The sequence below is a fragment of the Prunus mume genome, linkage group LG5, assembly GCF_029339155.1.
Source record: "Prunus mume cultivar Tortuosa linkage group LG5, ASM2933915v1, whole genome shotgun sequence".
Classification (NCBI taxonomy): domain Eukaryota; kingdom Viridiplantae; phylum Streptophyta; class Magnoliopsida; order Rosales; family Rosaceae; genus Prunus; species Prunus mume.
In genome coordinates this window covers 19,655,397-19,680,705 of record NC_142702.1, presented here as the reverse complement: position 1 = coordinate 19,680,705, position 25,309 = coordinate 19,655,397, and the positions used below count along the sequence as shown (strand labels likewise).

Here is a 25,309-nt window from a genome sequence, read left to right as displayed (position 1 = left end):
AGTCTCACCACCTTGATTGCCAAAAGAATTCGAATGTTGCAATAACTAACTCAAAATCGTGGGACCTTCCCGTCAAGAGGAGAAGTATCGCTGTATCAGTTTCGTTAATCTCAACATCCATGGGTGCAGCGCAATTTAAAGAAATCAAAGGCCGTCAAGGCTCCAGTGGCGCTAGGAAATTTCAGTTCAGGAAAGATTAATTAGGTGATTAATTAGGAAATTTCAGTTCAGGAAAGATTAATAACTTACTCAAAGTTACACTTTCTTGTCTCTTCTGGAGAATTCTTAGTAGGTTTAGGATTAGTTTCCTGTTCAGGGCAAGATTAATTAGGTGATTATATAAATACCTACTTTGCATCCGGCATACCCAAAATCCCTTTTGCCCTGGCATTCCCAAACCCTAAATTCCCTTTTGCCTCAATTTCAGCATTCCAATAGTAAAGGACATATCATGGGGGAAATATCTCAATTTTCCGTGGACGCCGTTGATGAGCATACCTCGGGTCAAATGGCTTTTTCATGCCAAGATGAGATACTGGGCAAGATATCGCAGATCGAGAAAACTGTGGGCCAACTGTTGGATTGGTCGAAATCAATAACGCAGGAGTTTGGCTTACTACGCCACGGTCCAGCCATAACTACGACCAAGCCGCTTCCACCTTCCGCGGTGTTTGAGGACTGCAATTCTGACCATGAGGCTGATGATTTTTACCTAAGGTCAGATCTGAATTCTCATTGTTGTTTTTCTTTTCTTTTTTGTTTAGTTTCTCTCCCTGCTACGCATTTTGAATAATTTGCTTGAAATATATAATAATCAGTTTCTACAAGATATTTTGACCCAAGAAAAAAAATCCTACTAGATATATTCTCTCTAGGCAGGGTAGATCTTTGAAAAATGATTAACTCGACTTGTTCTATACATCTATTTTCTCTCAGCTTGGCCGAGGATTGGGAGCAAACATCAATGACGGTAAATGAAGAGGAAGCTACGCAAACATCAATGACGGTAAATGAAGAGGAAGCTACACAAACATCAATGACGGTAAATCAAGAGGAAGCTAAGCAAACATCAATGACAGTAAATCAAGAGGAAGCTAAATCTGTATGTTTATTCATGTCTTCATGTGAGGACAAAGAATTCACTAATACAGTCTATGAAGTGAAATTCAAACACAGAAGAGAAGTCACTCATGAACCCCCAGTAGTTAGACAAGTTGCCAAGTTCCGCGAGGTTTCTTGCCTTCACTCTGCATGGATTTTCAACCACTCAGAATTATACTGCATTGGACAAGATGGTGGATTTATTGTTGACACGAGGAGTTGGTCGAAATGTTCATCTATTCCTCCTATCCCATCCTCTAACTCAGTAGAAACTATTGTGTGTGCGTATGACAAGGTTTATTATCTTGCATGTTCGTCAACCTTCTCACCAGTTACGGAGCACTCCTTCGGGAGATATAATCCTGATCATAAGGTTTGGGAACAAATGACTTCTTTTCCATTTTATGATGATTATGACCACACTATGCAAGTGACTGGTTATGCCGTTTGTTATGGAGTTATTTTGTTTTCATTGTCTGGCCCAAGGGACGGGAGTTTTGGTGTCGTTGCTTTTCACCTGCGTAGAAGGGACTGGAATCGAGTGAAAATTGACACTTCTGCTCATTGTGCTCCTCCTTCCGAAGGGAGGGCCGTGGTTGTAGACGAGACTATCTATGCCTTATCTGGGGATGCAAAGATTAAAGCATTCTCCTTTATGGGGGAAATATCTGATGTTAATGGTATTTCATATTCCCTCAGGCAACTGTTTATAGTGCAAGGCCTTGATATCGCACATCTTCCACTGCCATGGCTTAACGATAGGACACAATATTTGGTTCATTTGGGAAACCATGACTTTTTCTATGTCCAGACTGGCAAGTGCGATTCGCATCCCAAGGTTCAATATCTTAGTATCACCACGTTTGAAATTGTTCTTGAAGGAGGAAAACATATGATCAAGACCATAGATTCAATTGTTCATTCTGTGGATATCAAGGGATCTGAATGGTTCGATCTTGTTTGTTGCTTCACACCGTAAGTTTCCTTCACCTTTCTTGTGTTTTTGTCAATAACATTTAATTTGTACTTAGGAATTCTGTTGCATTTTGTATATAACAAGGTTTCTCGTTCTTATGACAGTGAGTGCAAGGATTATGAACCTATTGGAATATGAATCAACCAAAACAAGAAGAAATAAATGCCATGAAGCTTGAAATAGAAGCCATGCATGCAGCTTGAAGAAGCCAATGATCTGCGAATCAGGAATTGTGAAATGTGAAAAATTAAAAGCTTTGGATAGCCACCACCTAGAATAAAAAAATTCCTATTTCCTATAACTTAGTTTGAGACATTTGAATTTGTCTTTGTTGACTTCGGCTTATTTTAATTTTATATTTATTATAATTTTGGCTTAATTCTTCCGAAAGTGAGATGGAAACTATGTACTGTGCTAATCTTTTATGGATTATTTTTGCTAAAGCTGTGACCTGGTTCTATTTTTGCGTCTCCCTTTTTCTGTCCTATGGACCCTCTGTATGATTTCTAACAAGACCTACTGCTCATTTTGATTGAATTGGTTTGTTTGCTGGACACTATAATGGTTTTGGGAACCTGTTTGGGACTAATATGGGAACTGATATAGAAATCACCCCGTTTCAAATTGCTGGACACTATAATGATTTTGGGAATTTGTTTGGATATATAGCCACCACCTAGGTGAAATTTGAAACCTACGGGAAAGAAAGAACCCTCAGAATATTGATATGATGGATCTTCTCGAAAAACCAAAATTGATGCACTGTATAAATTATTAGCTTGCTCCAATAAAGGCATAAATAAAATAAGTATAAAAGCACAATCTCATCTCTATCCTATTCGAATATACACGATTATAGTGTGGATTTCTTAAAAACAGCACAAATATGACTCATTTGTGCTTACTGATGAACAATATGCCGTAAAAATTTATTTGTGCTATTTTGCTTGTGCCTTATGGTCAATTTTGTAGAAGTGGTTGTGTTCGCATATGACAGACTATATTTTCTTGATGCTGCAATAGTCTTCGTATCAATGAAGGAGAAATTGGTGGGAGAGCTGAATGAGGTACTTCATGGTCAATTTTAGAGTTGTTTGGTCCTCTATGGTATAAACAAGAGTCCCCCAAGTTCTCAAGTAAGGTGGTGCGCCTTAGTTGTGGACTTGTAATCTTCAGAGCACTGGCCGAGCAACCCCTTAGTCTTCTTCTAAGCAGTATAGTACACCATATCCAGTCCCCCATTAGTAGACTGGTGAAAACATCGCGTAGCAGGACGTGGCGTCGAATGACATCACATCATAATATTGGAGGTCGTGGTGCTGATGGTATCGCAATGTGTCATAGGGGTGGTGCCGACAATGCCATACGTCGTAAAGGTGTGATGCCAGCAGCATCACTCGCCATTAGCGTGGTACCGTTATTCAGGCCCCCGCTGGTGAGACATTTGGTGTTGCATGAGTGCAAATAACATTGGTGTAGGTAGGTGCCGTTTGGCAATTGGAGAGGTACTGTTCGACAATTGGAGATATGTCGATGGTAAGTTGGGAAGGTGCCACCCAGCAATTGACGAGGCGATGTTCGGCAATTGGAAATGTATCGTTTGGCAATTTGGGAGGTTTCGCCTAGCAACTAGGAGGTACCATTCGACATTTGGAGTATTGAACATCAATTGGGCAGGTATTGTTATTATTTGAAAGGCTTTTTAATTTTTAACGTTTTATTTTTTGTTTTAATATTTTGGCTGTTTTCTTTTATTTATTATGGGAGGTACAATTGTTTAATTTTCAGTTTTTATTTTCTATTCATTGCCTTAATTTTTCTGGTTTAATGTGTTTGGAGGTTACAAGTGTTGGATGCCTATAAAAGACCACTCCTCCTTCACATTTGAATACACCACAATCTGATTTCTGTATTCTCCTACTTTCATATATTCTTTACTTTCCATATTTTTGGGCAACGATTCTGTGGCTTGGAGATTCCTATCCGACTGTGAACGTGCTCATAGTGGACCTTGAGCCTGTGTATTGGGTTCGTATCTTGGAGTCTTGTATTCAGTCAATACCTGCACGTAAGGAGGCTACAAAGACTTTAGTACAGCGTCTTTGACGTGCTTTTACTATACCAGCCTTGCTTTCTTACTCTTGATTTATTTTATTCATTATTTGTTTATTTATTTTTACTTTACGGTTAAAGCTTTGTTTTATATATTATTTATATCTCAAGGCTTGAATAAGAGTTTTACAGAAAAGGAAAAACACAATTTTTAACAACAGGTGTCACCCAAAATTTTGGAGGTACCGTTTGGCAATTGGAGAGGCACCGTTCGCCAATTGGAGAGGTGTCGATCATCAATTGGGGAGGTGCTGATCATCAATTGGGGAGGTGTCACCCAACAATTTTGGAGGTACCGTTCGACAATTGGAGACTGGAGTGGGTGGTTTGTTCCAATAGCTCTAGGTGGACTTGGGCTGCTATAAAAAGAGAGTGAAGTTGCCCATTTGCCTGGGTTCAAGAACTAGGCCCCAAAATACCTCGAAAGAATGCTGGTTCTTAGGGAGTACTTTGGTTTTTCTCACTGAGCAGATAATGATTGTTTTGAACTGAGATTTTGGCTTGGCTTGAGTGGCTTGTGGCATGGTTTCAGTGGTGGAAGATAAGAAGTTGGGGGTTGTGTAATAAATGATGGCAGTTGGTAAGTGCTGGAAGAAGACACGCTTTCCGCTTTCCCAATAAATAGGCTCAATAGAAATGGGCTTGGGTTTTGGTTCTCCCAAGCAGCCCAAAACATCAATTTCTTGAACCTTTTTGATGGGCCTCATCGATCCTTGTAACCATCCACACCACAAACCGCTCAGTAAGCCCTAAGCATGTATGTGGCTTGGGCCCACTTAAGCTTATCGGGTGGTTTAGCATAGAAAAATGTATTATTGGGTTGGCATGGCATGTACATTATTTTTATATTTATTAAATTAATTAATTCCTAAAATACAACTAACGCATGACTAACATTATATATTATATTGGGCTTTAAATATCTTTGGACTTCTCATGATATTTTGGGCCTCAACACATGTTATCAATAATATAGTATATTGTTTAAATACTAGGAAAGATTGTATGCCACTTATCTTGTGGAGACTTCAGTGTGTGATGTGTTATGCGCCAGGTTGGAAAAGTTGCTCCCACGCAGTTGGGCTTCAGATTGAAAAGTTGCTCCCATCCAGGTGTCTAACGGTAATGCGCATCTTCTGCATGTCGTTATAGATCTAGGTGTCAAATGCCCAAGCACCGAATGCTTATTATAAGGGTGTCAAAGGGCACTGAAGAAGCGGAGAACGACATAACCTTTTGTGTCGATTCCCACAGACGACACCAAATTGTTAATGCTAAAAAATGGACGGCAAAAATGAGCCCAACTTAGAGACGAGGTGTGATGGATGATGGATGAAGATGAGGACCTTCGGTATGTGTGTGAAGGCTTGCGCCTTCTGCAAGAGGCAAGTGATTGCCTTAGGCAAGTAATGATAGAGGGAAAGTAATTAAATATACAGAAGACAGATGTACGTGGTTCACCCTTAATGAATGGGCTACGTCCACAAAGAAGTATATTCTTATTATAATAATATTTATTTACATTTGTACAAAGGGTAGGACCCAAAGATAAGGGGAAGAAGGGAGAAGACCCTCTTCTAAGTGGAGAGTGGTCTCCTTTTATAGGTTAGGGAGAGTCCTCGCTTCTTGTAATATTCTAATGTTAGACTCTTTGTTGTGCTTAAAGTTGCTTATAGTTGCTTGGTCAGATATGGTATAAACATTCTACAAGAAGGGTTTAGCTATCATTTGAATTTATTAATTGTAACGTTTTTTTGGTTCAGTTGATTAAGGGTTTTTCTTTACTGAGCAATGAGGTAGAACAATTACTTGTTGGAAAGAAAACTAGAGTTTCATTTCAAAATTCAATTATATGCTTCAAACTTATGTTGAATACTGATATACAACGTGCAAAAATTCAGGTCCAATAACGATAAATATGGTTGCCTACTGTTCTTTGGACGATCATCTAACAAGATTCAAGAATGTCTGAATTTGGTATTGCTTCTTATTATAGGGTATAAGGCCCTATTTAGTTGATAGAGACGATTATCAGATCATGGGTTCACAAGATCCGGTTACAGCGGATGACAAAGCTAATGTGATGGAGGCCTCAGTGCGCGGGTAAGTTATTCAGATCTTTTGACATGAGCACATAAGCATTGTTATGAGTGCTATAAATTTTCTATTATCTATGTGAAGGAAAGAAAACCTATGATTGATAGACTTGCATTATCAGGGTTAATAATAGTGTTGAGAGGTGGCGTTTCTAACTGATTAGAAGATTCAAATAAGGTTGAAATCTTGACAGAAGTGTTCATTTAGACTCTCTTATCAACAAAGAATTTGATTCCCTGTTGATAAAGCTGATGTACTTCAGATAAGTCTCTCTCTGATGTGATAATACTGTTTTTTACCACTTGTATGAAGTCATTTAGAATAATTGATGTAACACATCCAAGTGGCTTAACATGACTATTTATTAGGAAGAAAAATCACTCAGATTTCGTGGCTGGATGCTTAGAAAGCTGTTTGATGTGGAGGGCTTGTTCTGCAAAAACGATTCAGGGGAATGTTTTTTAAAGAGAATCCACAAGGCTGAGAGGGAGAAACAGAAGTGTGAGCATTTTAACAATCTTTTTGTTGAGCTGGCTGATGCTCTTGGTATAACTAGTCTTTTATTTGTTAGAAGTTCAAGATGATTGCTCTTAGTGTAATCGTTTTTGATATGATACTGGGTCATTCTTAATTTGAGATAACTCTTGCACAAAATTAAATCAGCAGAACAATGGAAAGGCCTCTATATTGTGTCAAGCTACTCGACTGTTAAAGGACTTGCTTGGTCAGATTGAGTACTTACAAAAGGAGAATGCATCCTTGTTGTCTGAATCCAACTATATCCATGCACCCATGCAGAAGAAATTGCCACATCCATGGAACGCCAAGCACCTAAGGAAGTACTACCCTTAGGTAGCAAGATGTGGCCTCACACAGGCGCAAACTATTTTTGTCTTTTACTTATCGCCTACTATGTTTTCCTTTCTAGCACGTGCACGATATTGAGCTACCCAACCCAGTGCTGTGCTTGGCTTGAAATCGTTGTAACTCTACTTTCGTACTTAATGAAGTTACGCGTTACGTTTCTCTTTTATTTTTTGTCAGTACTTTATTTCTTGTGTGGTCTTGTTCAAGTTATTTTTTGTTTTGAAAGCCTCTAGTAGGCTCAGCTTATGCAAAAACGCACATGCATGTTTACTGAACAGTAAATAAAACAATTATCTAAACAAAGTAAAACCATTGTAACAAAAACATATACTAAGCACGTCCAACACCAACATCGAGCCAACCAAAGGTCGGCACAATGTTCAAAATAGTTTACAGGAGTTACAAAACAAACGGTGAAAGTAAAAGAAGAGACTTAGGCTTATTCGCCCCTGATCTCGTCTGCAGTGATCACCACTACCTCGCCGGTCGGCTTATTCGCATATCATTGGCTTAACATGACTGTTTATTAGGATGAAAAATCAATCAGATTTCTTGGATGGATGTTTAGAAAGTTGTTCTTTTGTGCAGGGCTTGTCCTAGAAAAAATATTCGCGGAAAAGTTCCTTAGAGAATCCACAAGTCTGAATCTAGCTATGGATAAGGCACTTCACAAACACTACTACAATTTTGTTAAACTACGACACCCAATAGACGACCCTTTATATAAAAACTGTCGTGGTGTTTCAAAAGACGACGAATGTTATAAAATCGTCGTTGTAAGGTACCTAATACGCTGATGTATTGGGTTGATTTTTAAAATTACGACAATACCTTATTAGGACCGTCGTGATTTTAGGAGGCGCTAAACGAAAATTCACTTTAAGTTCGCGAGCGCGGAACTTTTCAGAAAACCCTCGCTCGCTCAAAGTACTGTACTATCTCAAATTCCTTTCAGAAAACCCTCTCCCTCACATCGATGAAGCACATCTCCCTCTCGCCGTCCACCGAACTAGCCGAGATCGCCATCTCTGTCATGCCGTTTAGGACACTAAGTTCGCCGAGATCACCATCTCTATCGCGCTGTTCAGTCCACCAAGCTCCCTACGTTCACCATCTCCCTTGTGCTTCCCATGGCAGTTACCCTTCCTCGTCGCGACCATTTTTAAGCCCTCATATACATTCCCATCTTCCATTTTACGAGCTTTAGATTAGATCTTCTTCCTCATAGATCAGAAAGGTACGAAGCTACTTTTCTAGGGTTAACTTTGGATTCTTCTTATTTGATTTCAATTTTTATTTTTTCTTGTTTATGATGGTTGTTTGTCTGAGATATAGGGTTACGATTTGTTTGTTCTTTAATTTCGATGCTTATTGATGTATGTTTTTGTGGTTGGATCTGACTTGATTTAAGCTGTATATGGTTCAGTGGTTGCATTTTTTAACCCTTTTGCTTTTATTTTGTTCAGAACTCACAGATAATCTTAAATTTAACTTGGGTTTTGAATTTCTCTTGTGTTTGCAATTGAATTTCTTGTTTTTATTTCTGGATGTGCCTTGTGCAGGTTTTACCTTTGCAGAAAGTCGACGCACATGTCAACACTATCCATGAACTTTGCCCTTTGTTGCTCTGAGAAGATATGGATGCTTTGCCCATTCAGGTTAGTTAAGTCAACTTAGTTTAAATTCGTTTACCTTAATTGTTGGGTTTGATCAGATTGATATACTCTGTTGCTTTGATCCTTATACTTGTGTCAAGGAAATCAGATACAAATGTTTTACCCTTGTTTTTGCAAGGGCAATTCAATTGTTGGGTTTTAATCACATAGATGTATATTTCTGCTCTGTATTCGTTTTCATTAGCTTTTAATCAAAGTGCTTGTGACAAGTAATTGTGGTAAAACGACTAAGACATAAATGGTACAGCAGGCTACTTTTCCTTGATCCATAGAACCGTAGCCTTTCGGGCTTTTGTTGATGAGCATGTGAAGTGAAACAGAGAACCCTTTTATCTCCCCCGCAATGTCATACAGAACATGACAAAAGCTAAGCTTTATATAGCTCAAAATCATAATGTAGGAAAAGAGAGAAATAATCAAAAGCATCAAGTGCAGTGTTCAATTTGATGTTCTTAATCAAAAAGAACTTTGTATTGACAACATTGCATCTGCATATGAGTATAGGAATTGGTGGAATGGGAACACAAGAGCAAAGTGGACGGAAAGATGCATGCTTGTGGCCACGACGCACATGTTGCCATGCTTCTTGATTTCTCTAAGACAGTCAATGAAGTCCACCCAAGCTTGAGTGATCACTCCTTTGCTCATTCCAAGAACTCTCAGGTTTTACATTTGACTTACCATTTGGCTCTCATTCTGACTGTCTAATTTGTTAATTTGGCATCTGCATATTTGTTAAAATCATTGTCTGTGAAGTAATTAGGTGATGACATAACTAGATACTTGCTGCATTTGTTAAATCATTCATGTTTCTGCTTTTCCGCCATCAAGTTGAAACCATGGTTGATTGTCTTACTGCCCCATGGTACAACAGCTACAAGTATCATTACATGGAATTCAACAAGTAATTTTCTAATGCGTAATTTCTGATTTAATAAAATCTCTGCTCCCTGAAACCAATAAAGAAAAAGTTTTGTTGGTTAAAAAATTCCCAAGCTCCTCTGGCTTTTGTGGATCAACTGAATTGATATGAGTAAATGAATTTTTTTCGGAAAATATTCGTAAATAGTTGAGATGACAAATGATATTGAAAGCACACGCTATATTTTGGCATTTGTACTTTAACTAAGTATCTTCAGCACTGCCCCGTCTTTCTCTCTCTTTCTCCCGCGCCCTCTCTCTCCTCGGTTCGCGATCACCACCATAGCCGCCACGCTTTTGGCCGGCCGTTCACTCATCCGCCACCAAAGTCGACGGGGCCGGTACCAAAATGATCGGGCCGTCCTCTTCCTACCCGCCAGGTGAGAGTCTCAAATTACATCTTTTTACTATTATTTTGGAGACTTTATGATATAATTTTGGCTTAATGAATATAATTTCACTTGTTGTTACATTTTATTCTCACCAACTGGATTTATGAATTTTCTATATTAATTTGGTGAACTTATTAGGTGAATTTATCTTCTGTAGGAAGTTGGAAAGCCAAAAGATTGAAGACATACATTTGTCCAAGTTCAAGCTAGGTGTGAAGAGAATTACTGGCAGATTTAATTGAAGAATTGATTGTGGGATTATTATGATTATAAAGAGAAGTAAAGAGGGAGAAGAGAAGACAAAACCGTTGAAGCTAAAGAGCCTATTTTATGTCAGCCATTTAACGCCCACTTACCTCACTGTTATTTCTTTTCCACTAACTCTTCACCATCAACACATGTTTAATCCAATTAATCCCTCAATTAAACCCTTCATCACCCACCATGAATGTATTAACTTCCCACTCACCTCATTGACTACTATAAATCACCCATCAACTTATTTGGCAAGGGCACCCCTACGACAGATTTCTTTATCCATTTAGTTTATGTTTTCTTTTGTAATGAATTGCTAGAACTCTAGCTAAGGCTAAAGGGAATGTTCTTTGAGTAAGTTTGTGAATTGTTCTTTAATCCAATATACGGTATGAATTGTTAAATTCTTTTATTTTTGGTTGTTCAATATTTTCATATCCTTTTATTTTGATTGATGTTAAGTGCTATTACCTTTTCATGAGTTCAATTATATTTTTCTCATTGTTAAGAACTGACTTGGCATGCTTTTAAATTAAAAGAGTAGATATTAAGCAACTCCATTTTCTAAACAATCATTAATAAAAGATTACATTGAAAAATTAAAGTGGTTTTAATTTCTTTATCTTCCGGTTAAAGTTTCTCAATGATGATTTTAATCGAGTTATAATTTGGATTAAAGAGCATGGAACATATTTTGTTTAAAGAATTGAACCTTGATGCCTCAGCATTTCCATTATTGATATTTCATTTTTAAACTCAATTTTCCACAACAATCAAATTAAATTACTTTTCCATTTTGCTTGTCATTTTTATTGTGGTACGTTTAATTATTTCTTTGTGTGCAGATATTTGCCTACCTGCTCCTTGAGGATACGATACTTGGACTTCCAAGATTATTACTACGTGTGACTACTTGCACTTGGGTAGACGCAACAAGTTTTTGGCGCCGTTGCCGGGAGCAGTGAAGCGAAAAGTAGCACAAGGAAATTCATTGTTAAGGTTTGCGGTTTTAGTTTCCAAAGCTAATTCGATAAGGCTTATCAAACTCAATTTTTCATTTCAGTTTTTATTTTTGTTGTTTTTTGTTTGTTTTTGTCTTAGTTTTTTTTTAATATTAAAAATTTTAAAAAATTAGTTTAGATTTTATTTATTTATTTGTTACTTCTTTATTTTGTTTATGAGATATCGTGATCGGTTTGGTAGATTTGCAAAGAAACCTCAATTTGACCAAATTTCATCACAAATGGCTGAGAATAATAATAATAATAATGCATTGGAAGGCCCCCAAAATGATGAAGATAATCATAGTGTTCATAATGATGAGAATCGTAGTGTTCATAATGATGAGAATCCACTTGTTAGGACATTACATGATTATTTGCATCCTGCTCGTACAAGTGTGCCATCTTGTATCATTTTTCCGTTGAATGGTCAAACTTTTGATTTTAAACCGGGCATGATACAACTTTTACCAACTTTTCATGGAATGGAATCTGAAAATCCATATTCACATGTGCGTGAGTTTGAGGAAGTTTGTGGAACTTTTCCAACACAAGGGTGTAGGCTTGATACAGTTTTGCTAAAACTTTTTCCATTTTCACTGAAAGATAAAGCGAAAACTTGGCTTTATTCTCTAAGGCCAAGAACAATTGGAACATGGCTTGAAATGCAAACTGAATTTTTCAAGAAATTTTTCCCAATTCAAAAGACAAATTCTTTGAAAAGACAGATGACCACATTTTCTCAAAAAGATACTGAGTCTTTACCTCAAGCTTGGGAAAGATTTAAAGATTTGTTAATGTTATGTCCTCACCATGGTTTTGAAAGATGGAGGGTGGTAAGTCATTTTTATGATGGTTTAACACCTAAAGATCGACAATTTATTGAGATGATGTGCAATGGAAATTTTATGTATAAAGATCCTGAAGATGCTTTTGATTTTCTTGATGAAATTGCAGAGAAATCTCAGATTTGGAGCACTCCCAACACATTTGAGCCTAATTCCCAAAAGGCAAAGTCTTCCATTAATCCTTCTAGCGGCGGTATTTATCACCTTAAGGAGGAAGATAGTCTCAAAGCTCAATTGGCAACAATGGCTAGGGAAGTTGAAACTCTAAAATCAAAATTGCCTCAAAAAGTTAATTCAATTGCAAGTCAAGAAATTTTTGAGATTTGTGAAGTTTGCGGGGTCATGGGACATGTAACAAAAGAGTGTCCAACACTTCCAGCTTTCAGAGAAATGTTGCATGATCAAGCAAACTTTGTGAATCAATTTAAAAAACCATCCACTTTTTCTGAAACTTATAATCCAGGATGGAGAAACCACCCAAATTTCAGTTGGAGAAATAATACTAATAATAATGTGCCTCAACAAAAATCTAATTCTTTTTATTATTCTCCACAGGTGGAAGGGCAATCATCGTCATCAAATTTGGAAGATGTTATGAAGCAATTCATACAAAGCCAAACTGCCACAAATCAAAAGAATGCACAAGACATTGGTGAGATTAAGAGCACTCTTTCCAAACTCACTTCTTCACTATCAATTCAAGAAAAGGGTAAATTTCCTTCTCAAGTCCAACCTAATCCACATGCACAGTTAGAGGTAAATACCCCTTCTTCTTCTTCTTCTTCTTCTTTGAATGAAAATAAGCATGAATATGTGAAGGCTGTCACTACTCTTCGTAGTGGAAAAATAATTGGGAAAGATGATTTAGTAACAGTTGAAAATAAAAAGAATTCAGAAAAATCCAAAAATAATGAAAAAGAAAATAATGATTCTGAAATTGTTAAGTGCCCTTTTCCTGCTCCATTCCCACAAGCACTTAAGGTTGGAAAGAAAAATCAAAATCCTGAAATTTTGGAGGTTTTTAAACAAGTGAAAATCAATATACCTCTTTTGGATGCTATAAAACAAATTCCTTCATATTCAAAATTTTTAAAGGATTTATGCACTATCAAAAGAAAGCACAATGTTGATAAGACCGCATTTTTAACTGAAAATGTAAGTGCAATTCTTCAAACTAATACTCCACCCAAGTACAAAGATCCAGGTTGTCCCACAATTTCTTGTATTATTGGAAATTTTATCATTGAACAAGCTTTATTGGATTTGGGTGCTAGTGTTAATTTGTTGCCTTACTCGGTTTATAAGCAATTGGGTCTTGGTGAATTAAAACCCACCTCAATAACATTGCAATTGGCTGACCGTTCAGTCAAAATCCCAAGAGGTATGGTGGAAGATGTGCTGTTCAGTAGACAAATTTTATTTTCCAGTTGATTTTATTGTTTTGGATATCTGAACCAGTTGTGTATTCTAATTCTCAAATTCCTGTTATTCTTTTAAGACCATTTCTTGCTACATCTAATGCTCATATAAATTGCAGGAATGGACTTATGCAACTATCATTTGGGAACATGACATTGGAGCTCAACATATTCAACATATGCAAGCAGCCAGCAAACAATGAAGATGACAAAGAAGTTTACATGATCGAGACGATTGTTCAAAATTGCTTTAATTCTTCTTTTCCTTCTGATGGATTGTAAATTTGTTTAGTAAATGGGGATTGTAATTTTGCACAAGATTTTGAAGTACAATATCTTTGTTCTTTGTTGGATTCTGCGCAGGTACAAGAACATAATGGTTGGATACCAAAATATGAGGAGCTGCCAACTGTGAGTGATGAGACAAAATCATCAAGAGAAGAAGCCCCAAAGTGTGAATTGAAGCCTCTTCCTGCTGGACTTAAATATGCTTTTCTGGGAGAAGATGAGACCTATCCTGTGGTAATATCTTCTAAACTAGAGCTTTTGCATGAAGGTATGTTACTTAAAGTTTTGAAAGATCATAGGACTGCTATTGGATGGACTTTATCTGATATTAAAGGTATTAGTCCTTTGGTTTGCACACACAAAATTTTTCTTGAAGAAGATGCTAAACCAGTTAGGCAGGCTCAACGTAGACTTAACCCAACAATGAAAGAAGTTGTGCAAAAAGAAGTACTTAAACTTTGGGATGCAGGTATCATATATCCAATTTCTGATAGCAAATGGGTAAGTCCTACACAGGTTGTTCCAAAAAAATCAGGAGTCACAGTAGTTGAAAATGATAATGGAGAAATGGTACCAACTAGGGTCACTACTGGATGGAGAATGTGTATTGATTATCGTAAATTGAACTCAGTCACAAGAAAGGATCATTTTCCTTTACCATTTCTTGACCAAATTTTGGAAAGAGTTGCAGGGCATATGTATTATTGTTTTTTAGATGGTTATTCAGGATATTATCAAATTGAGATTTCATTAGAAGATCAAGAAAAAACAACTTTTACTTGCCCATTTGGAACTTTCGCTTTTAGAAAAATGCCTTTTGGTCTTTGCAATGCACCAGCTACATTCCAACGTTGCATGATAAGCATATTTAGTGACATGGTAGAAAAATATTTAGAAGTTTTCATGGATGATATTACTGTGTTTGGTGATTCATTTTCTGATTGTTTATCTAACTTGGAGAATGTTCTTATCAGGTGTAAGGAGAAAAATTTGGTGCTTAACTGGGAGAAATGCCAATTCATGGTCACATCTGGCATAGTACTTGGACACATTGTTTCTCACAAAGGAATTGAAGTAGATAAGTCAAAAATTGATTTAATTGCTAATCTGCCTATTCCTAAAACTGTTAAAGATATTAGATCTTTTTTAGGACATGCAGGTTTTTATCGGAGATTCATACAAAATTTTAGTGCAATTGCAAGGCCATTGAATAATCTCTTGGAGAAAGATGCTAAATTTGATTGGAATTATGCATGTCAAGAAGCATTTGAGAAATTGATTAAAATGCTAACATCAACTCCTGTAATGCAGCCCCCAGATTGGTCCATGCCGTTTGAAATAATGTGTGATGCTAGTGATGGTGCTATTGGTGCAGTGCTAGGCCAAAGAAAAGACAAGAAGCCTGTTGTCATCTGCTACGCAAGCAGAACTTTAAATAGTGCACAGAAAAATTACACTACAACTGAAAAAGAATTGCTTGCTGTAGTTTTTGCCTTGGAAAAGTTTAGGTCATATATTTTGGGCTCACAAATTGTTGTTTTTACAGATCATTCGGCCTTGAAGTATTTATTGACAAAGAAGGAAGCCAAATCACGATTGATTAGATGGATTTTGCTTCTCCAAGAATTTGATCTTACAATCAAGGACAAGAAAGGAGTGGAGAATGTTGTTGCAGACCATCTTTCTAGGATATCTTTTGAGGAGCCTTATGAATATTTGCCTATAAAAGATTCATTTCCTGATGAACAATTGTTTAGTGTTTCTACATTACCATGGTTTGCTAACATTGTGAATTTTCTTGCTACAGGTCTTATTCCACCTCATTGGACCTCACAAGATAAAAAGAAATTTATGGTTGAGGTGAGAAAATTCTTTTGGGATGACCCGTATCTCTTCAAATATTGTCCCGACCAGGTAATTCGTAGATGTGTTCCTGATGATGAAATATTTAGTGTCATATCTTTTTGTCATTCTGAGGCTTGTGGAGGTCACTTTTCTTCCAAAAAGACTTCGGCCAAAATTCTTCAATGTGGTTTTTATTGGCCTAGACTTTTTAAAGATGTGTATGAATTTTGCAAAACTTGTCCAAGTTGTCAAAAGTTGGGAAAAATTACTCGACGTAATATGATGCCTCTTAACCCAATTTTAATTATTGAAATTTTTGACTGTTGGGGCATTGATTTTATGGGTCCTTTTCCTCCATCTTTTGGTTACTTATATATCCTTGTTGCTGTGGATTATGTTTCAAAATGGATTGAGGCCATACCATGTCGGAAGAATGATCATAAAACTGTTTTGAAATTTTTGAAAGAAAATGTATTGTCCAGGTTTGGTATTCCTAGAGCGATCATCAGTGATGGAGGATCACATTTTTGCAACCGACCATTTGAAGCTTTGATGAAAAAATATGGGATAACCCATAAGATTTCCACTCCATACCATCCACAGACAAATGGCCAAGCAGAACTTGCAAACAGGGAAATCAAGCAAATTTTGGAAAAGACGGTGAATCCAACCCGGAAGGATTGGTCATTGAGACTAACTGATGCCTTGTGGGCATACCGTACTGCATACAAATCACCTCTTGGTATGTCTCCATATAGGCTAGTTTATGGTAAACCTTGTCATTTACCTGTTGAATTAGAACATAAAGCATATTGGGCTATCAAATTGTTTAACTTTAGTCTTGGAGATGCAGGTACCTTGAGAAAACTCCAATTGAATGAACTTGAGGAAATCAGGAATGATGCATATGAGAACTCACGAATTTACAAAGAACGTACTAAAGTTTTTCATGATAAAAATATTTTGAGGAAAAATTTTGAGCCTTCTCAACTTGTTCTTTTGTATAATTCTAGACTTCATTTGTTTCCTGGAAAATTAAGAACTAAATGGACAGGGCCTTTCATTGTTAAAAAAGTTTTCCCATATGGGACTGTTGAAGTTGAGGATCCCAAGAATGGAAATATTTTTAAGGTTAATGGCCAACGACTTAAACCTTACTTGGGGAGATGTGTTCCAGAAGATGAGACAGTTTCTTTGAATGAACCTGCTTTACTGGATTGATTGGACTTCCCTTAGTCCATCTGTTGTATATAATTAGTTTAGAAATTTTTGTTCACTTACTATAAAAATAAATTTAAAAAAAAAAATTCGACATTTCTGTTTTTTTTGTTTTGTTTTTACACTAACACGTTGCAGGCTTTCACTTTGGATGTCAATTCTCAGGTAATGCTACCCTCTTCTTTTTATTATGCTTATATGTTTAAACATTGAGGACAATGTCAATCTTTGGTTGGGGGTGGAGAAGATGTGTTTATTGTATTATTTTCTTGTTGCAACATGTTAGTTTTCCTTTCATTTTTGTTTTTGTTTTTGTTTTTTGGTTTGGTTTTGTTTTTGTATTTTGTTTTTGTTTATTTTCGTCATTTATTTAAATTGTAAAAAAATATATATTAAAAAACTGAAAAGTGTGAAGAAAAAAATGTTTATGAGGTTAGTGCACTGTGTTGTTTGTTTTTCACAGTTTGTCTATGACAAGATTACATTGCACTTAGATTTATTTGATATTCATGAATGATTTTAAGATTGAGAACATATGAATTATATGATAATTATCCCACTTCTGTGTCTTTTTCATTTATTTCTAGTTAGTGGATGATTCATGAGTTATACTTTGACAATTTACACAAGCACACTAACACCTTTTGTGGGGTATAAAGTTAAAAACCAATTGTGCTTAATCTTTTGTCTTTGGTAAACTTGGACGACCTTGCTTTTGACTCATCTTGGTTTTTATTTATAAATAAATAATAAAAAAGGTTCATGAAATAATAGTGTTCTACTCAAGCTTCTACTTAGTAACCGGGCCTCTTGCCTAATCAGCAGTGAGTGTTTGCGTCAAACGGTGAAGTTCTGGGTGTGAATAATTTTGTGTGGCTAGTTTAGTTTCGTAGCCTTTTTAACTCGAGTTAGTAAGCTCTTAGGGGTGTCTCTACACCTAGTGCCTTAAAGCCTTTTTGGTTTGAGAGTCGCTAGCCTAACACTCGCTATATGGGTTAATTAGAAAGCTTAATGGAGCTAAGCATTGCACAGCCCACATAAAGAAAAAAAAGTATATTAAAAATAAATAAAAATAAAAATAAAAACCTTGGTTTGTTTCTCGCAAGGGAGTTCAACAACTCTTGAGATCAAAAGGGTGGTGTGATTGGAATTTAGCTAATGCCACTCAATTGTGTTGGTTCACTTTACACCAAAGGAAACATGTGAAAATTTTGCTAGCTAATTATAAATGATTTGGGACTTCGAGGTGGGATTAACTTGAAATGTTAAATAAGTGTTCTCTCTTTTAACGTTGTTCATGAATTGAAAATTTGGACTTTGTGCTTTGTCCTTTTTGTTGGTGACAGATGTTGAAATTATTTTCCAAATTTTATTTTATTTCATGTTTCTGAATAATTGTGCTAGCCTCATACTTGATGTTTGTGGGTATCATCCCTTGGAAACCCTCACGAGACTACAACTCGTCCTTTAGGGGTAACCTAAGGGTTTAAAGGCTTGTTGCATACGCTAAATGCAATCGTATCCCGCGAAAGTGGTTTAGCTGTTTTATTTGTTTTTTTTTTTTTGTTTGTCATTTTTACTTAAATTTGAGTTTCTTTTAGTCGCTCGAATAGCTAGGGACTAGCAATAAGTCTGGTTGGGGTTGTGCTGAGAGTCTCAAATTACATCTTTTTACTATTATTTTGGAGACTTTATGATATAATTTTGGCTTAATGAATATAATTTCACTTGTTGTTACATTTTATTCTCACCAACTGGATTTATGAATTTTCTATATTAATTTGGTGAACTTATTAGGTGAATTTATCTTCTGTAGGAAGTTGGAAAGCCAAAAGATGAAGACATACATTTGTCCAAGTTCAAGCTAGGTGTGAAGAGAATTACTGGCAGATTTAATTGAAGCATTGATTGTGGGATTATTGTGATTATAAAGAGAAGTAAAGAGGGAGAAGAGAAGACAAAACCGTTGAAGCTAAAGAGCCTATTTTATGTCAGCCATTTAACGCCCACTTACCTCACCGTTATTTCTTTTCCACTAACTCTTCACCATCAACACATGTTTAATCCAATTAATCCCTCAATTAAACCCTTCATCACCCACCATGAATGTATTAACTTCCCACTCACCTCATTGACTACTATAAATCACCCATCAACTTATTTGGCAAGGGCACCCCTACGACAGATTTCTTTATCCATTTAATTTATGTTTTCTTTTGTAATGAGTTGCTAGAACTCTAGCTAAGGCTAAAGGGAATGTTCTTTGAGTAAGTTTGTGAATTGTTCTTTAATCCAATATACGGTATGAATTGCTAAATTCTTTTATTTTTGGTTGTTCAATATTTTCATATCCTTTTATTTTGATTGATGTTAAGTGCTATTACCTTTTCATGAGTTCAATTATATTTTTCTCATTGTTAAGAACTGACTTGGCATGCTTTTAAATTAAAAGAGTAGATATTAAGCAACTCCATTTTCTAAACAATCATTAATAAAAGATTACATTGAAAAATTAAAGTGGTTTTAATTTCTTTATCTTCCGGTTAAAGTTTCTCAATGATGATTTTAATCGAGTTATAATTTGGATTAAAGAGCATGGAACATATTTTGTTTAAAGAATTGAACCTTGATGCCTCAGCATTTCCATTATTGATATTTCATTTTTAAACTCAATTTTCCACAACAATCAAATTAAATTACTTTTCCATTTTGCTTGTCACTTTTATTGTGGTACGTTTAATTATTTCTTTGTGTGCAGATATTTGCCTACCTGCTCCTTGAGGATACGATACTTGGACTTCCAAGATTATTACTACGTGTGACTACTTGCACTTGGGTAGACGCAACACTGTGTCCCGCCGCCACCCGTCGAGATTTCGTCGAAAATGGAAGAGAAAAGCTCGGTTTGTGAAACCGCGGCTTCGTTCTCCGTCATCCGCCGCCATTTTTGGAGATCAAGGTATGGAAATTCATCCTTTCCTCATGATCTAGCTGATGGATGGGTAGGATTTCAGTAATTTTGAGCCTAGATTATCTGATTTTCGAGTTAGGGTTCGGCCGGTTTTGGGTTCGCGATTTTGGCCACTTCCGGTCAGATTTTGGGGTATGCCCAAGAACAAAAGTGGCTCAAAATAGGGTTTTACATCTAGGATAGGAAGCTTGGCCGGCGGTTTGGAGTTTTCCGGCCGCCGGAAATTACTCAAGGCACCCACGCCCGGCGCGCGGTGGCGCGTGGGCTAGGAAAATGGACCGGCTTGAGGTTCTAAAATGATCTCCTGGTTCTCACGAGCGCGTAGGTGTGCTCGGATCTCATTTTGGGTACCGTTAGAGTCCCGAACGGATATCGCATATCGCGTATTTTCCGGGTTCACTAGGTTTGGACCGTTGGATGGTCCTGAGATTATAATATGTTGATCTAGGTATTACCAGGATTGTATAGGATTCGACGGATTGTAAAACGGAGTCCCGGATACTCCGGAATTGTCAACCCTAGGGGTAAGGTTTAGTAATCATCCGATCGTGAGCGATCCGACCGTCCGATCTGGACCAAACTTGCAGGACATGTGTCCTAGAGCCTGTAGAACCTATAGGAACTTTCGGATTGGAATTTGGAGGTTGTGGGCCCCGCAGGCCCGTTTGACCCTAGGTTGACCGTGAGACTCCCGAGATAGTCTTACCTTTCCTTGAGGGTTAGGATGACCTTAGTGACAGGTCTTGAGAGTTGTTGAGTTAAATGGATATTGTGGGTTTCGGATATAAATTGGTGAATTTAATGTGGGGTTTTATGGAATGTTTTATTGGTTGATGTTATTGTAGGATTGGAAATTATATAGTATATATTTAATTGTGTGGATGTATAATGATATATAAAGAGATTGAATGTTAGTTTACAGAGCTATACGCACTACCCCACGTACCCCCCATATTGTGATTATGTTGAGGCCCAAGTGACAATGTGATGGTGGTGAGAATGTAGCCAGCCCAAGTGATGATATGATGGTGGTGAGAATGTAGCAGCCCAAGTGACATCCCGACGTATGAGGGGAGATATGATTGTGTGATGGCTGGTGAGAATGTAGCCGTGGCTGGTGAGAATGTAGTCAGCCCAGGAGGTCGCACGCTCTTTGGATTAGCCGGCAAAGTGATGCGGACTCCCATACGTGGCGGGTGCGTCCCGACGTATGAGGAGATATGATTGTGTGATGGCTGGTGAGAATGTAGCCAGGCCTAGTGTGAGGTCGCACGCGTCTTTGGATTAGCCGGCGTGTAGACAGACCCCATACGAGGCCGGCGTCCCGTCGATGAGGAGGAACTATGTGATTGTGTTTGGTGTGTTGTGATGGATAAACCCTAGAATGTATGAATTTATATGGATGTAATGGTTTATTTGATATTAGGAGCCAGGATTGATAGGAAAGAGCTACGTGTGGCTTGATCCCTTAGTAGGGTACGTAGGCAGCCTGAAGTTATTAGGTGCAGCCACAGATTAGACCCCACTTAGGTGGTCTTATTGAGATTGGTTCGGACCTCGTTGTTGGTCCCGACACTTGGTTGAATTGAGGCTTGTCCGGTGGACTGAGTGAGTGAATGTGTGCATAGATAGATTTTGAATTTGTTATATGCATGTTTGATGCATTAAGTTATTTTAAAAACAGTGTGGGCAGTTCTGCTAGAATCATTTGAAGGCCGGAGGCCATTTATGTAAATTGCATGAGATTATATTGTGCGTGCTGCTGGTTGGGTTATAAAATGTGTTTTATGCAGGTGGAAATTTTGGGAATGTTCAATTTACAGGGGAGACTCACAAATTTTCTGCAGAAAGTCTCGTGCCCTTAATCCTCTTTGGTAAAAGAGGACATAGTTTTAAGGAATGAACCCGGCAGGTGTGATGCCGAGGTCTCCGCAGATTCGTCTCGGGTTGGGAAATTCAGGGTCCTGTCATGTGGCCACGACGCACATGTTGCCATGCTTCTTGATTTCTCCAAGACAGTCAATGAAGTCCACCCAAGCTTGAGTGATCACTCCTTTGCTCATTCCAAGAACTATCAGGTTTTACATTTGACTTACCATTTGGCTCTCATTTTGACTGTCTAATTTGTTAATTTGGCATCTGCATATTTGTTAAAATCATTGTCTGTGAAGTAATTAGGTGATGACATAACTAGATACTTGCTGCATTTGTTAAATCACTCATGTTTTTGCTTTTCCGCCATCAAGTTGAAACCATGGTTGATTGTCTTACTGCCCCATGGTACAACAGCTACAAGTATCATTACATGGAATTCAACAAGTAATTTTCTAATGCGTAATTTCTGATTTAATAAAATCTCTGCTCCCTGAAACCAATAAAGAAAAAGTTTTGTTGGTTAAAAAATTCCTAAGCTCCTCTGGCTTTTGTGGATCAACTGAATTGATATGAGTAAATGAATTTTTTTCGGAAAATATTCCTAAATAGTTGAGATGACAAATGATATTGAAAGCACACGCTATTTTGGCATTTGTACTTTAACTAAGTATCCTCAGCATTGGACCATGAGTATCTGGTTTTTTATTTGGCAACATATGGATTCAATTGTTAGACTTATAGTCTGAATTCAATGTTATTATCTCCCTTGTTTCACTTGTATATGTTTAGCTAGTACTAGAATAGTTTATGTGAGGTGGATGGGGTAAGAATTATGGTGTAAGCTTTAGATCAGCTAACTTTTCCAGCTGCTGCTTTTTCTCTAGTTATGATTGTGTAGGCTACTTTTTGCCTAGTTGGGCCAAGTCATTGCCTTGTCTATTGTAACGATCCGTTAAAGTGATGTAACTTTGGAAGTTATGGTCAGATTTTCTTCAATTCTGTTGACGTAGGAGTTGTTTATTTCAGGTCCTAGCTCTTAAAGGATCTTATCATGGTGATACTTTGGGTGCTATGGAAGCACAAGCACCATCATCTTACCCAGGCTTCCTCCAACAACCATGGTATGAATTTTTTGTCACAAGATACTTGAAATATTCCAAATCTGTATTATATCTCAACTTTTGGAGTTAATCAGCATCCAATAGAGAATATAGTACTCTCACTCCAGGTTGGCATTATTCTATTGATCTATGATTCTTATTGTTTCAAGTTAAGTAATTATATTAGGTAGCACTATATTAATAATCCTTTCATTATTGGTAATGTTATCTGGATTGTATATCTCACTATTACATTATTTTGGCTTGTTAAGCAGTTTCCTAGGCCATGGAAGTGATTCTAACAAAGCTACTCCTAGTGGTAAAAGTTGAAGAAAGGCAGAGGAAAATTGGTGATGATGAATGTACATATGGATGACTTGAAGGATAATTAAGTATAGGAATTTTGATGTGTTTATTGTAATTAGGCTTGCAGCTTGCAGCTAGCAGCCCTAGAGTACTTTCATTTTTTAGATTTTATTTAGTTCTATTGTACTCTTGATATTCTATTTATGAAAGAAACAATTTTTGAGTACATATATGTATGGCGTGGGTAATAGCATATTTGAGTATATATTTCTAATACCATTGGAAACAACAACAAAAAAACTAAAATGTAAAATTACGTCAGTTTTATAGTTAATAACTATCGTCTTTACATCTAATAGACGACGGTTCTTTTATAAAAACTGTCGTCTTTATATGTAATAGACGACGGTTCAAACCGTCGTCTTTATATGAAATAGACGACGGTTAATTACCGTCGTAGTTTGACATTCAAAAAGATGACGGTCGATTTAACGACGGTTTGAAAAAGAAAAGGACGACGGTGTTTCCCCGTCGTCTATTTCAATTTTTGTAATAGTGAAATTTATGTGCCCCAAAATATTTTGCTACTGTCATTTGTGTAGAAGATTCAAACAATATATATATATATATATATATATATGCATACTTAATTCTGCAGATCATTCCTTATGCATCAGTAGTTTAAAGCTGATGAGAAGATACTTGTACATCTAATAGTGCATCTTCTTAATCAACGATTTTTTTCATGCAAGTTCTTTGAAAATTGAACAGATGACCCACGAGAGGAATGAGCTTAGAGAGGATAATTCCGCGTGCTGACAGAGTCTCCTAATGACGATCGTCAATGGCTTACTTTAGGTGGTCTTCCAACAGAATTTCCTTGGGCCATTATCAACTTGTTTGAAATCATTTAGAATAATGTACGTAATACATACAAGTGGCTTAAACGAGTCCCCAGTTTTGGTTCTTTCTAGTTTAAGCACGTATTTGGGTTTTATAATAAAATTTGGGCTTTTATAATGAGCAAGCGAATAATGTATGTAATACATCCAAGTGGCTTAAACGAGTCCCCAATTTTGGTTCTTTCTAGTTTAAGCACGTATTTGGGTTTTATAATAAAATTTGGGCTTTTATAATGAGCAATCAAACAATATTTAGCCAATGGGGGCTTTACCACCATAGTGGTATGTGACCCTCCCATCTATTTTGTAGATATTCATTCAAAGATCATCTCTACAAAAAATTTCGCAGAAATATCTACAAAATAGACGGTTTGAATTAGTGAAATATAGTTATTCTCACATCCAGATGTCTGCACGTTATTAACGTGCGGATGCCATTGTAAAGAGAAGGAAAGCATGAAGGGCTAGTAGAAAATACATGGCATCCGCACGATAATAATATTCGAACGTCAGCATAGTAGAAAATTTGTATATATATTAATGATTGTTGTAATAGTCTAAGACCAAAAGAAAAAAAAAACAAGAACAACAACCACAAGCATTAAAAAATCTTGTACAGATTTGATTATATATATATATATATATATATATCTTGTACAAATTGAAGTTAAGTCGTAATAGTGTAAGAAAGTACTTAAAAGCTATGATCACGAACAACATGCCTCATTCACCTCCAATCTTAAATCAGATGAACCAGATCAAAAAACCCATCCCAGCGTGTCCTCAGAATATTGTCCACGTCCTCGATCGTTCTGTTACTATGTTTCCTATAATGTTCATAGGTGTTTCGCATAAACCTTAAAAGCTCTGACGGGGTATAATTATATGATTTACTCAGTCTAGACTCATATATATCAGACAAAAACTTCTCCCACTTTTCTCTGTCTGTGTCCCAACCAAAGAACGCTTGAAACATATGCCCCATGTTCATCCTCTCGTCTATATGAAATATATTGTCATGATAAACACTTGTAACATTTTTTACCCTTTCATGAGGAGTCAATAAAAAGGGGTGCTTCTTCAATTTCTCAACATATTTTTTATAGCTAAAAAGACAAAAAAAAAAAAAAAAAAACACTC

General features: G+C 36.7%; 3 protein-coding genes and 1 non-coding gene across 6 annotated transcripts; 3 read left to right on the top strand and 1 right to left on the bottom strand.

Annotated features, from left to right (window-relative positions):
* The first annotated feature begins 451 nt into the window (after window positions 1-451).
* On the top strand, window positions 452-6,445 carry LOC148917252 (uncharacterized). Its single transcript, XM_089052387.1, has 7 exons — window positions 452-717; window positions 937-960; window positions 1,069-2,076; window positions 3,075-3,144; window positions 3,557-3,613; window positions 6,186-6,284; window positions 6,371-6,445. Exons 1-7 carry the CDS (start codon window positions 452-454, stop codon window positions 6,443-6,445), a joined length of 1,599 nt encoding a protein of 532 aa, XP_088908513.1.
* Window positions 6,446-8,025: 1,580 nt separating this feature from the next.
* LOC103331926 (uncharacterized) lies at window positions 8,026-24,032 on the top strand. Of its 3 annotated transcripts, none has more exons than XM_089051578.1 (5): window positions 8,026-8,390; window positions 8,716-8,811; window positions 9,334-9,492; window positions 22,888-22,957; window positions 23,793-24,032. In XM_089051578.1, exons 2-5 carry the CDS (start codon window positions 8,791-8,793, stop codon window positions 23,867-23,869), a joined length of 327 nt encoding a protein of 108 aa, XP_088907704.1. In that variant the 5' UTR covers window positions 8,026-8,390; window positions 8,716-8,790; the 3' UTR covers window positions 23,870-24,032. The 3 variants fall into 3 exon arrangements, with proteins under 3 accessions (XP_088907704.1, XP_008232819.2, XP_088907703.1); XM_008234597.2 differs by lacking the exon at window positions 23,793-24,032 and adding an exon at window positions 23,237-23,491 and having other exon boundaries at window positions 22,888-22,982; XM_089051577.1 differs by lacking the exon at window positions 23,793-24,032 and having other exon boundaries at window positions 22,888-23,491.
* On the top strand, window positions 11,641-17,018 carry LOC148917250 (uncharacterized). The gene is given in 7 exon segments (XM_089051664.1): window positions 11,641-11,794; window positions 12,269-12,501; window positions 12,610-13,565; window positions 13,742-14,220; window positions 14,668-14,928; window positions 15,499-15,550; window positions 15,929-17,018. Coding segments are annotated over 7 exon segments (3,225 nt in total).
* Window positions 12,110-12,218, bottom strand: LOC148917251 (small nucleolar RNA R71). Its single transcript, XR_016127561.1, has one exon. It is a non-coding gene; the product is annotated as a small nucleolar RNA R71 (small nucleolar RNA).
* Window positions 24,033-25,309: the final 1,277 nt, after the last annotated feature.

Coding starts and splice junctions, on each gene's coding strand:
- LOC148917252 (XM_089052387.1), top strand. CDS start 452: ATGGGGGAAATATCTCAATTTTCCGTGGACGCCGTTGATGAGCATACC. Junction 718..936: donor GCTGATGATTTTTACCTAAG/GTCAGATCTGAA, acceptor ATTTTCTCTCAG/CTTGGCCGAGGATTGGGAGC. Junction 6,285..6,370: donor CTAATGTGATGGAGGCCTCA/GTGCGCGGGTAA, acceptor ATCTATGTGAAG/GAAAGAAAACCTATGATTGA.
- LOC103331926 (XM_089051577.1), top strand. CDS start 8,791: ATGGATGCTTTGCCCATTCAG. Junction 8,812..9,333: donor TGGATGCTTTGCCCATTCAG/GTTAGTTAAGTC, acceptor ATATGAGTATAG/GAATTGGTGGAATGGGAACA. Junction 9,493..22,887: donor CTCATTCCAAGAACTCTCAG/GTTTTACATTTG, acceptor TGTTTATTTCAG/GTCCTAGCTCTTAAAGGATC.